Consider the following 13764-nt stretch of genomic DNA (forward strand, 5'->3'; position numbering starts at 1 on the left):
TGGCTCGATCACTGTTCAGTTCACCTGATCTACCTTTGACGAGTTCACATTGTTTAACAATGGACTCTCCATCTGCTCATCACCTGCGATGAATTGCCTTATCTTAGCCATTGTCTTCCCAGATTCCCTGCCCATCATTCTAAGTCCAACATGGAGCAGCACCTGGGCCCCTCCCACAAACAACTTCCAGCTTTTTCTGCGGTGAGAAAAATATGTCCAATGAATCCTTGGGGATTAAAACACAATGTCCAGCTCCTTGTGGATTCGATGCTTACAAGAGTGACCACAGTCATTGTGCACACCACGTGCTCGACAGAGACTCCGCCGTTGAGTGGGGCTAGCAGCCGGGAGGAGGCCATGATGTCGCCAAAGGATGAAGGGAGGCCCGGACATTGCTGATGGATGGGGGCCCTGGGATAACTCCCCTGCTCTTCTTCAAAATAGTGGCGTGGGATCTTTTACATCCATCTGAGGGAGCAGATGGGGTCTCGGTTCAATACAGTGATGGGCAAAATATGGTCCACTGGCCAAATCCGGCTCACCAAGTCATTCTATCCGAACCGCTGGGCGTCACAGAAATAGAACGCAAGCTGGAGCTCCAGCGGCACATTGGACACTTTCCCTTCTTGTGGGTCAGTGCCGGAGCCGAAGTGCAGCTAGGGAACGCACAGTAGTAATTAATTCAATTTATCATGTTTTGCAGGGCCTGGTGTCTGTCTCCTACTTTTATCCCCCAAACTCTCCAATTTGCCTTATTCAATCAAATATTCTATTGATGCATAAGATACCAAGATAAAATGTTAACGGTTTGCAGGGATCGCAATGATTAGGTTATAATAATGAATAAATAATTTAAACCACTAGATGAACTATTACTTTATAGTCACAATAAAAATCAAGAATATGGAGCCATGGTAAAGACAAATGGTGGGAGTCTGGTTATGCTGTTTCATACTGATGTGAGAGTTTAGTGCATACTTCTTACATGATCCCTTTTAACTCCAGTGTGTCAATGTAATGTCCAATGAGATAATTCAGTAAAGAGCCACATAACCTTATGGAATAGCATGGAATGGCCATATATCTTTACAGGGAGATGCATGGATAATACGGGCCCATCTTGAATCATATATAAACATATAAACCCAAACCTTCCATTCAACAAAGAAAAACTGTGCCACAATATTGTGATAAGGTACCGCAGTGCAAAAATCAGAAATGAAAATTGCATGCTCTCCATTTGACCAGATCCAAAAGATAAGGAAGAAAGCGAAGCTGTGGGAATCAACCTTGACTGGGGCTGTGCTGCTGAAAAAGCCAGAGTGGGTGGTCTTTGGTGCTTTGCTCTTACCCCAGCCCATCCTCCTTGTGCTCCCCCTGGCCTCCAATAACTTCAATGTGCCCCCTCCCCCAGTTTGGGAGCCCCATGTCCGACAGAATGGAGATTCCAATTTTCCTAATAAAAATGCTACTTTGTTTCATTAATTCACCCATGGTAAATGGGAACACAACTCCTCATCCCAACATCTGCATGGACATCGAGTTGATCCAAACCTGTCAATTCCGCAAGTTTTTAAATAGTCTGTGAGATGGAAACATTGGCAGAGTACTGCACATTGGAGAGTATAGGGGAAAAAAGTAAGAGAAAGCCATCAGGCCCTATAAAACATGGGTCGGAGCCATTAATACAGAGTACCACTTAACCATGACAATGGAGAAATCAGGGTTGCTGATTGTTTGGCCATCCCATCTGAAGGAGGACAACAGCAAGAAGGAAACTTTATTATAAAGTAAAATTAAAGCAACAAAAGTAGTTGCAGTTCATTGAAAAAATTGTACAGAAACATCCATTTATTATATTTACTATTGTGAAGAAGTCATCATCATCATAGACGGTCCCTCGAACGAGGGTGCCTTGCTTCCACAGGAGTTCACAGATGTTTCAATGAAGGACCCGATGTTTCAGTCCTGAACTCCAATTGAACGGGTGGAAGATGCCTGTGCGTGGATTTTTTTAATGTGTGGTGACCGTTGCACATCAGCCACCACATAGGCTTGAGAGAGCTAAGCCTTTATCCAGTGGCAAGGGTTAACCAGGACGACTGGAGACCTGCTCTGCTACACAGACCTAGTGCACACACATATCGCAGTGTGCGATACCTGGGCCCTCAGCTCTTCTGGGTCCCGTACCCTCATTTGCCGCACCTCCGCCACGATCTCTCAGCACTCCACCGCCACAAAACACTCACCGCACCTCTGCCACAATCTCCCGCCACACCTCTGCACCAAACATTCACTTGACCTCCGTCACGAAGTGTTAGACAAAATTTGACACCAAACCACATAAGAAGATATTAGGACAAATGACCAAAAGCTTGGTTAAAGAGGAAGATTTTAAATGCATCTTAAAAAAAAAGACTTGCATTTATACAGTGCCTCCCATGACCCCAGGATGTTCCAAAGCTCCCCACAGTACTTTTGAAGTGTATTCACTGCTGCAATATAGAAAACACAGCCGCCACCCCGCACACAGCAAGCTCTCACAAACAACAATGCGACAATGACCAAACTATCCGCCCCAGCGATGTTGGTTGAGGGACAAACACTGGCCCAGGACACCGGGGACAACGCCCCCGCTCCCCCTCCAACGGTACCGTGGGATCCTCCACGTCCACCCAAGAGAGCAGACAGGGCCCCGGTGATATCTCATCCGAAAGATGGCATGTCCGACAGTGCAGCGCTCCCTCAGCACTGCCTGCCCGACAGTGCAGCGCTCCCTCAGCACTGCCTGCCCGACAGTGCAGCACACCCTCAGTACTGCCTCTCCTACAGTGCAACATTACCTCAGTACTACCCCTCCGACAGCTCCTTTAGTACTGAAGTACAACACAAACAGCAATATGAAAATCAAATAAGGTGTTTATTATTACAACATTCTTTGAACAAAGTTTGTATCAATTTAACTTTTACACAATTGAGTATTACTTGATGGTACATGGTTTTTAAAACTTTTTATTTGCCGAGTGTGTTTATTCATTAGATTGCTGGCTCTCAGTGCTGGGGATTGGAGTACATTTCATTTCGGCGATGCACTATCAGTAACAAGTCAGAAATAGCTTAGCCAAGTGCACAATAAGCCCCTCTATATCCTGTTCCAATACTGTTCCTTAATTTCAATCTCAGAAGATCAACTCTCTTTCCACACCATCCATTATTTGGTGTCTGAGTATGACTGACAATTTCCAAATTATGGAACGGCAGTCACTGGGAATTAGGTTTAGACAAACAACCATATTTCAGTTTAGATCTTTACAACTGCTGGAGGGAGGAGCTTTTCATTCCTTTAGTCTGGACTGGATCTCACCCCAGATGCTGAGGTGAAAGATCAGTGTGTTAACCCACTGTGCCACATTAGGAACAATGATAGATGTCTGAAATTCTGTTTGTATTAACTCACAAATATATGACTGATGCTAGGCATTTCATAAAAAGCCTGCAAGTTATTCTTTCAGAAGAATACAATTAATATGGAGATTTACATTTTGTCCAGTGATGAACTTTGGACAGTGAGAGGTGCACGAGGTTCAAAGCAAAGACAGGAAAAGTAATATTTTGGGGATAAAACCCATCTCTTTCAGTCATAAAACCAAACTAGAACCAGAAAGAGGATCACCAATTTTATTATTCCTAACTTACTACACCTTATATTATATGGTTAGCAGTTATATTTATAATTGAATATTCTATTATGAATTGTCCCGGAAATTTTCTCTTTGTTGGACAATAATGGAATCACCATTAATGGACATTAAAAAAAATTAATATAAAAAACAAATTATTGCGGATGCTGGAAAACTGAAATAAAAACAGAAATGCTGGAAATAATCAGCATCTGTGGACAATTCTGACAAAAGGTCATCGACCTGAAATGTTAATTCTGTTTCTCTCTTCACTGATGCTGCCCGACCTGCTGAGTATTTTCAGCATTTTTTGCTTTTTTTTTTTAAATCCCTGCGGCTTAAAATGAGTATTTTCCCACCTAGACTGACATCTGCAGATTTAAATATTTCAATTGCAACCAAATTTCGCAAGATTGTTCTTCCTCAAATTCCACTGGAATGAAAGTAAAATGTGCTGATTTAGTTTCTGAATTTTTTTTGGGGGGGGTGGAGGGTAGAGATGAGAAGATGGAGCTGTCCACAAATTGTCAATGGAATGTATATCAAGAGACGTGAAGAATACAAACAGAAAGTATAATGGCAGGAATCACAAGACTGCTTTCTAACTGAACTCTTCACTGTCAGTCATACCTCAATATTTGAGGGATATCAGAAAGTTGGTAAGTTGTGAAGTTGATTCTCTGTCCCCAGCTGGTTGGGCTGATTGGCCTGTTTCTGTGCTATATATTCTATGTAATTCCTCCCCTGCTGAAGACAGTTTTTGTGTATCTCAGATATAGCTCTTCATTTGCTGAACTGAAAAGAGAGAAATCAGAAGCCTGGTGAAGCCAGCTAGTAAGCCAACAGAGAAGAAATCAGCACAATGCTTCCATGATATGAAAAATAAAAGGTAAGTACTGTCATCTTGTTTTGCAGCTTCTTTGCATCTTATGTACCCATTATTATCCCCATCTCCATCTTACACACCCATTATTATCCCCATCTCCATCTTACACACCCATTACTGCACCTCTGCATCTTACACACCCATTACTACACATCTCTCCATCTTACACACCTCTCCATCTTACACAGCCATTACTGCACCTCTCCATCTTACACACCCATTACTACACGCCTCTCTGTCTTACACACCCATTTTCCATCAATCCCAGTTTGTAATTTAACAAAGGAAACTGAAATTACAAATGCTCAGATTTCCATAATACTTAAAATATTTGGAATTCAATCAAATAGTTTTAGAAGCAAATTGTATTTTCAGCAAATAAGACAAATGAAAAAAAATTGCTTTTAACTAAAATTGTTCTGATTGCAAATTTAAATTGCTTTTAACTCCAAAAAAATGACCTGATGATAAATTCTTGAGCACAGTGACTGTTTCTTTCCTTTGTTAGACATAGCATGTTTCCATTAGTGATGCCAAATTGATCTTTTACTTCTTCTAACTGGAGTTAGATGGCAATTTCTCCTTCTGCCTTCTCTTCTCCAGGGTGGCTACTCGTGTCCTGTTGGGAGAATACATGGGTGCACAATCATTTTTACTATAATATATTAATAATATTTCGCTCACATACACAACTTCGCTATCTTTTAACCGAGTTGTATAAAAGGAAAACAGAACAGGGTTCCAGTGAATATTTTTTTTTGAACAAATGGCTCAGTCGATGGTATGGTATCTGGTTAGGGTTCATTTGTATATAAACTTGTATCCAGTGGGAACTACCCATGTATTCTCTTTTCACATCCATGCTTCATTTACTTTACTAATATGCAGATATCAACGATCAAGAAAACTGATCTGTCAGAATTGCCCTACTTTTTGCATCACACAGTCATTAGCCAAATACACCAACTTTAAAATCATCCAATCACGAAGTGAGTGGTTCCAGTTAGCAATCTTCCCCTTCAGGTTTGTGAGCCAAGCTGTCTAATTCAGCTCATTCCTAGCTCAAACCAGGCTGATTTCCATAATGATCCGGGCACGATAACCTATATGAATAGAATAACCCACCCAGGCATGCATTATCATAAGAGCTGCAGTCTGCAGCAAAGGGAAAGCTTTGAATGACAAGCATCAATACAGACCAAAGTTTCAAACTACAAACTCCAAATTGTCTGCAAACCATTCGTAAGGTCTCCACATTGATAATGAAATGCACAACTCCGTAAAGCTCCCCAAAAATGTGCGTGTCTATAGGTGTTTCAAATATTTTGAATCCAATTTATAACTATATTCCATTCTAACCTGCTTTGCACAATATTTTCAATAACGTAGCATGTTTTCATTTTTTTTTCAAACAAATAGATTTAGCGGATGAAAGGAAGGTCAGCAGATGTCAATTCACTTTTGACAAGGCCTCTCCAAGTTGTCCGTGGCTGATGAGATTGGCCCTCAATCACCCATCCAAAACTTGCCATCTCTGCCAGTAGTAACAATTACTACTCTGCTCACCAATGTAACTGCTCTATAAAGTTCTTTGTATTAATTGTACCTACTGCATTCTGCTGAGTACCACTGCAGGTATCATGAGGCTGGTCAGCTGATCTGCTTGTTGTAGAGGGGCCCTTAAAGTTCGGTTTTGAGGCATTTTTTCCAACTTTCAGCTTGATACCTGTTTAGAAAAAAACATTGAGCACCTAAAAATAAAGCAAAAGAATTGAATTGCCAAATATTGTTAAAAAGAACAAAAAAGACACACAGTTATATTGCACCTTTCATGACCACCGGACGTCTCAAAGCACTTTACAACAACAACTTGTATTTAAATAGCACCTTTAACATAGTGAAATATCCCAAGGCACTTCATAGGAGTATTAGGAGATAAAAATTGGACACTGAGCCGTGTAAGTAGAAATTAGCACAGGTGACCAAAAGCTTGGTCAAAGAGGTAGGTTTAAGGAGCGTCTTGAAGGAGGAAAGAAAGATAGAGAAGCAGAGAGGTTTAGGCAGGGAGTTCCAGAGCTTAGGGCCTAGGCAACAAAAGGCACGGCCACCAATGGTTGAGCGATTATAATCAAGGATGCTGAAGCCCTCAGCAGCGGATGAGTGAGGCAAGGGCGGAGACGAGTGATGTTACGCAGGTGGAAATAGGTGGTCTTCGTTATGCTGTGGATATGTGGTCGAAAGCTCATTTCAGGGTCAAATATTGTGAACAGTCTGGTTCAGCCTCAGACAGAAGTTGGGGAGAGGGATGGAGTCAGTGGCTAGGGAACAGAGTTGGGCTTCGGTCTTCCCAATACTCAATTGGAGAAAATTTCTGCTCTTCCAGAACTGGATGTCGGACAAGCAGTCTGACAATTTAGAGACCATGAGAGAAGTGGAGGTGAGATAGAGCTGGGTGTCATCAGCTTACATGTGGAAACTGATGCTGTGCTTCCAGATGATGTCGCCAAGGGGCAACATGTAGATGAGAAATAGGAGGGGGCGAAGGATAGATCCTTGGGGGACACCAGAGGTAACGATGCAGGGGCAAGCCGCCCACAAACAGCATTGTGATAATGACCAGATCATCTATTTTTGTTATGTTGATTGAGGGATAAGTATTAGCCAGGACACTGGGGGATAACTCACCTGCTCTTCGAATATAAGAACATAAGAAATAGGAGCAGGAGTAGGCCATTTGGCCCCTTGAGCCTGCTCCGCCATTCAATAAGATCATGGCTGATCAGATCCTGGCCTCAAATCCACTTCCCCGCCAGCTCCCCACAACCCTTGACTTCCTTATCATTCAAAAATCTGTCTGCCTCCACCTTAAATATATTCAAAGACCTAGCCTCCACAGCTCTCCACAGATTTACGACCCTCAGAGAAGAAATTCTTCCTCATTTCTGTTTTAAATGCGCGACTCCTTATTCTGAAACTATGCCCCCTAGTTCTAGATTCCCCCACGAGGGGGAAACACCCTCTCTGCTTCGACCCTGTCAAGCCCCCTCAGAATCTTAAATGTTTCAATAAATTCATCTCCCATTCTTCTAAAATCCAATGAGTATAGGCCCAACCTGCTCAACCTTTCTTCATATGACAACCCCTTTATCTCAGGAATCAATCTCGAGAACCTTCTCTGAACTGCCTCCAGTGCAAATATATTCTTCCTTAAATAAGGAGACCAAAACTGTACGCAGTACTCCAGATGTGATCTTACCAATGCCCTGTACCGTTGGAGCAGGACTTCCCTACTTTTATACTCCATCCCCCTTGCAATAAAGGCCAACATTCCATTTGCCTTCTTGATTACTTGCTGTACCTGCATGCTAACTTTTTGTGTTTCATGTACAAGAATCCCCAGATCCCACTGTACTGCAGCATTTTGTAACACTCCCCATTTAAATAATAATTAGCTTTTTTATTTTTCCTACCAAAGTGGATAACCTCACCTTTTCCCACCTGCAAAATTTTTGCCTACTCACTGAGCCTATCTATATCCCTTTGTAGATTCTTTGCGTCCTCCTCACAACTTGCGTTACCACTTATCTTTGTATCATTAGCATATTCGGCTACGTTACACTCGGTCCTTTCATCCAAGTCATTAATATAAATTGTAAATAGTTGAGGCCCCAGCACTGATCCCTGTGGCACCCCACTAGTTACAGTTTGCCAACCTGAAAATGACCCATTTATCCCGACTGTCTGTTTTCTGTTAGTTAGCCAATCCTCTATCCACACTAATATATTACTCCCAACCCCATGAGCTCTTATCTTGTGCAGTAACCTTTTATGTGGCACCTTATCGAATGCTTTCTGGAAATCCAAATACATGACATCTACTGATTCCCCTTTATCCACACTGCTTGTTACATCCTCAAAGAACAGCAGCAAATTTGTCAAACATGATTTTCCTTTCATAAAAGCATACTGACTCTGCTTGACTGCATTATGATTTTCCAAATGTCCTGCTACTACTTCCTTAATGATGGACTCCAGCATTTTCCCAATGACAGATATTAGGCCAACTGGTCTATAGTTTCCTGCTTTCTGTCTCCCTCCTTTCTTAAATACAGGTGCTCCATTTATGGTTTTCCGGTCCGCTGGGACCTCTCCAGAATTCAGGGAATTTTGGCAGATTACAACCAATGCATCCACTATCTCTGCAGCCACTTCTTTTAAGACCCTAGGATGCAGGCCATCAGGTCCAGGGGATTGTCCACCTTTAGTCCCATTAGTTTGCCTAGTACTTTATCTCTAATGATAATGATTGTTTTAAGTTTCCCCTCTCCCCCCAATAGTTCCTTGATTATCAATTATTGGGATTTTTTAATGTCTTCTACTGTGAAGACCGATACAAAATATTTGTTCAAAGTCTTTGCCCGTTTCCCATTTATTAATTCTCCAGTCTCATCCCCTTAGGGACCAATGTTTACTTTAGCTACTCACTTCCTTTTTATATACCTGTAGAACCTCTTACTGTCTGTTTTTATATTTCTTGCTCGTTTACTCTCATATGCTATCTTCTCTGTCGACTTCATTTTTTTAGTCGTCTTTTGCTGGTTGCTAAAAATTTCCCAATCCTTTGGCCTTCCATTGTTCTTCGCAACATTGTATGCCTTGGTTTTCAATATTATACCATCCTTTACTTCCTTGGTTAGCCAGGGATGATTCACCTTTGCCTTAGCGTCTTTTGTTCGCACTGGAATAAATCTTTGCTGACAGTCTTACCCTTTAATATATTTTCCCAGTCCACTTTAAGCAACTCTGCCTACATATCTTTGTAATTACCTTTATTTAAGTTCAGGACACTAGTTTGAGACCTAGCTTTCTCACTTTCAAACTGAATTTGAAATTCTATTATGTTATGATCACTCTTCCCAAGAGGATCCTTCACGACAAGATCATTAATTAACCCAGACTCGTTACACATTACCAGATCTAAAATAGTCTGCTCCCTGGATGGTTCCACAATGTATTGTTCCAAGAAACCATCCCGCATACACTCTGTGAACTCTTCTTCAAGGCTACTTTGCCAATTTGATTTGACCAAGCGATATGAAGATTAAAATTGCCCACGATTATTGCTGTACCTTTCTTACAAGCTTCTATTTCTTGATTTATGCTCTGTGCTTCTTCGAAATAGTGGCCGTGGGATCTTTTACTTCCACCTGAGGGGGCAGATGGTGCCTCGGTTTAATGTCTCAGCCGAAAGGGAGGAAAGGGAGCTTGGCGATGGGGGCAGTAGTTTGCAAGAACGGAGGGATCGAGGGTTGTTTTTTTGAGGAGAGAAGTGATGATGGCAGATTTAAGGGGCACAGTACCTGAGGAGAGCATGCAGTTAACAATGTCAGTTAACATGGGAGCCTGAAAAGGAAGTTGGGCGGTCAGCAGTTTGGTGGGAATATTTCAATGGAGCAGGAAGTGGGTCTCATGGGCAGGATGAGCTCGGAAAGGTTATGAGGGGAGATCGGAGAGAAACTGGAGAAAGATGTGAGGTCAGGGCTAGGGAAGGGGGCTTCCTTAGAGGAAGTTTGGCCCCGTGGGCTATGGGAAGGAAGGGAAGAGGCAGAGGCGGCCGAACGGATGGTCTCAATCTTGGAGACAAAGAAGTCCATAAGCTCCTCACACTTTTTGTCAGAGGTGAGGGTGGAGAGGGGTTTAAAAAGACAGTTAGCAATGGAGAATAAAAGCTGTGGTTTATGTTTACAGCCAATGAAGTACTTTTAGAGTGTAGTTACTTTTGCAATGTGAGAAACCCACCAGCCAATTTACGTATAGCAAGCTCCTACAAACAGCAATGTGATAATGACCAGATAATCTGTTTTTGCTATGTTGATTGAGGGATAAATATTAGGCAGGACACCGGGGATAACTCCCCTGCTCTTCTTCGAAATAGTGCCTTGGGATCTTTTACGTCCACCTGAGAGAGCAGATGGGGCCTCGGTTTAACGTCTCATTCGAAAGACAGCATTTTTTGACAGTGCAGCACTCCCTCAGCACTGCACTGGAGTATCAGCCTAGATTTTTGTGCTCAAGTCCCTGGAGTGGGACTTGAACCCACAACCTTCTGACTCAGAGGTGAGTGTACTACCCACTAAGCCAGACCTGACCCAGTTTGGATATTTGTATTGGTGTTCCTTCCAGTTACTAGTTTTGCACAGTATTGTCAATTTTATCTGTACATATGTAATTTACTGTCTATCTCCAGGTGCCCTGAATAACTTGAATGGTTTGTCTGAAAAAGTTTCTGGCATGGAGAAGTAAACCTAACATTCCTTATGGAGGGAAGTCAAAAATGATAGGAACACAACAGGTGCAATCTAACACAGCTGAGACTGCACACAGGGAGGTTAAAGTAACAGCGACCTCAGTCTTTATTAAGACACTCCAGAGTGAGGAACAGGCCTTAGGGGCCGGCTTATATACAGTGCTCCCAAGGGATGCTGGGATCCCTTGGGACTTCAGGGGATGTGCTCCCTGGTGGCGGAACATGGGACTGCATGCTTTACAGATACACAACATCACTCCCCCCCCCTTAAGTCAAAGTGAAAACGACTTACAAGGTGAGGCAGTCAGGAGCCTTTCTTTCCCTGGTGGACCACCTCGGTATAAATGTCTGTTCTGGTGTGTTGACTGTGCCCTCGCTGGGCTGGCGTGTTGTTGGCCTTGCAGGGCTGCTGGGTGAGCCTGGCCTTGCTGGGCTATTGGGCGTGATGGGTTAGATTTCCTGGTCCAAGATGGTGTCGTTGATCCTTTGAGTGTGTGTTGTGGGCTCGAAAAAGGTGGTGTCTGCTGTGGGTTGTTCAGGGCAGTCTGTGAACCGCAGCCTCGTTTGGTCCAGGTGCTTTCTGCAAATTTGTCCATTGTCTAGTTTGACTTCAAACACCCTACCCACTTCTTTATCTATCACCGTGCCTGCGATCCACTTGGGACCATGTCCATAGTTTAGCACATACACAGGGTCATTCAGATCAATTTCCCGTGGCACAGTGGCGCGACCATCGTTAACATTTTGTTGCTGCCGCCTGCTCTCTACCTTATCATGCAGGTTGGGGTGAACCAGCGAGAGTCTGGTTTTAAGTGTCCTTTTCATGAGTAGCTCAGCCAGGGGCACCCCTGTGAGCGAGTGGGGTTTCGTGCGGTAGCTGAGCAGTACTCGCGACAGGCAGGTTTGGAGTGAGCCTTCTGTGACTCGTTTAAGGCTCTGCTTGATTGTTTGTACTGCCCGCTCTGCCTGCCTATTGGAGGCTGATTTAAACGAGGCCGAGGTGACATGTTTGATCCCATTGTGGGTCATGAATTCTTTAAATTCGGCACTGGTGAAACATGGCCTGTTGTCACTGACCAGTACGTCAGGCAGGCCGTGGGTGGCAAACGTTGCCCTCAGGATTTCAATGGTGGCGGTGACGGTGCTTCCCGAAATTATTTCACATTCAATCCATTTTGAAAAAGCATCCACCACCAAGAGGAACATTTTGCCGAGAAACGGGCCCGCATCATCGACATGGATCCTTGACCATGGTCTGGAGGGCCAGGACCACAAACTTAGTGGTGCCTCTCTGGACGCGTTGCTCAACTGAGCGCACACACTGCATTGCCGTACACAGGATTCTAAGTCAGAGTCAATACTGGGCCACCACACGTGAGATCTGGCTATCGCTTTGATCATTACTATACCCGGGTGTGTGCAATGGAGATCCGAGATGAACATCGCCCTGCCCTTTTTGGGTAGCACTACGCGGTTATCCCATAACAGGCAGTCTGCCTGAATGGACAGCTCGTCCTTTCGCCGCTGGAATGGCTTGATTAGCTCTTGCAGTTCAACGGGGATGCTGGCCCAGCTCCCATGCAGTACACCATTTTTTTTTACTCGGGACAGCAGAGGATCTTGGCTGGTCCAAGTCCGAATCTGGCGGGCCGTTACTGGTGATTTATCCTTTTCAAACGCTTCCATGACCATAAACAAGTCTGCGGGCTGCGCCACCATTAACAAGTTTGCAGGCTGCGCCATTTCCGCCCCCATGGTGGGCAATGATAGCCGGCTGAAAGCATCCGCACAGTTCTCGGTGCCTGGCCTGTGGCGGATGGTATAGTTATACGCTGATAGCGTGAGTGCCCACCTTTGTATGCGGGCTGAAGCATTAGTATTTATCCCTTTGTTTTCAGCGAACAGGGATACGAGGGGCTTGTGATCGGTTTCCAGTTCAAATTTGAGGCCAAACAGGGACTGATGCATTTTCTTTACCCCGAACACACACGTTAATGCTTCTTTCTCAATCATGCTGTAGGCCCTCTCCGCCTTAGACAAGCTCCTGGAGTCATAGGTGACAGATTGCAACTTCCCCGCAATGTTAGCTTGTTGTAATACACACCCGACTCCGTACAACGACGCATCACATGCTAGCACAAGTCTTTTACACAGGTTACACAAGACAAGCAGCTTGTTGGAGCATAAAATGTTTCTGGCTTTCTCAAAAGCAATTACTTGTTTTTTTTTCCCCATACCCAGTTCTCACCTTTACGCAGTAACACATGTAGGGGCTCTAAAAGGGTGCTCAACCGTGGTAGGAAGTTACCAAAATAATTGAGTCGTCCCAGGAATGACCACAGCTCCATGATGTTCTGTGGCCTGGGCTAGCTCCTGATAGCCTCTATCTTGGCGTCTGTGGGCCGAATGCCATCCGTCGCGATCTTTCTCCCCAAAAACTCCACTTGTGTTGCCATGAAGACGCATTTCGACCTCTTCAGCCGCAGCCCTACGCGATCCAGTTGCTGGAAGACCTCCTCCAGGTTTTGTAGGTGCTCGACGGTGTCCGACCCGTGACCAATATGTCGTCCTGAAAAACCACCGTGCGTGGTATCAACTTGAATAGGCTCTCCATGTTTCTCTGCAAGATCGCTGCAGCCGACCGAATTCCAAACGGGCATCTGTTGTAGATGAAAAGTCCCTTGTGCGTGTTGATGCAGGTGAGGCCCTTCGAAGACTCTTCCAGCTCTTGCGTCATGTAAGCCAAAGTCAGGTCGAGCTTGGTGAACGTCTTGCCTCCTGCCAGTGTCGCAAATAGGTCGTCTGCCTTGGGCAGCGGTTATTGGTCCTGTAGCGAGAAACAATTAATAGTTACTTTATAATCGCCGCAAATCCTGACCATGCCATCATTT

The 13764-nt window shown here is 44.0% G+C and overlaps 1 protein-coding gene across 10 annotated transcripts in view; it reads right to left on the minus strand.

Annotated features, from left to right (window-relative positions):
- Positions 1-2996: 2996 nt before the first annotated feature.
- LOC139259994 (uncharacterized protein C2orf80) overlaps positions 2997-13764 on the minus strand; it is a 108298-nt gene continuing 97530 nt past the window's right edge. For 5 of the 10 annotated variants that reach the window (XM_070876029.1, XM_070876024.1, XM_070876025.1 and 2 more), the window contains 2 exons: positions 6177-6292; positions 2997-5185 (listed from right to left, as the gene is read on the minus strand). In XM_070876029.1, the coding sequence (XP_070732130.1) occupies positions 5132-5185; positions 6177-6292 (170 nt within the window). In that variant the 3' untranslated portion in view covers positions 2997-5131. Of the gene's footprint in view, positions 5186-6176; positions 6318-13764 lie in introns of all 10 variants that reach the window. The other 5 variants (XR_011592695.1, XM_070876027.1, XR_011592697.1 and 2 more) reach the window with 5 other exon arrangements.

This window comes from Pristiophorus japonicus, chromosome 3, assembly GCF_044704955.1.
Source record: "Pristiophorus japonicus isolate sPriJap1 chromosome 3, sPriJap1.hap1, whole genome shotgun sequence".
Classification (NCBI taxonomy): domain Eukaryota; kingdom Metazoa; phylum Chordata; class Chondrichthyes; family Pristiophoridae; genus Pristiophorus; species Pristiophorus japonicus.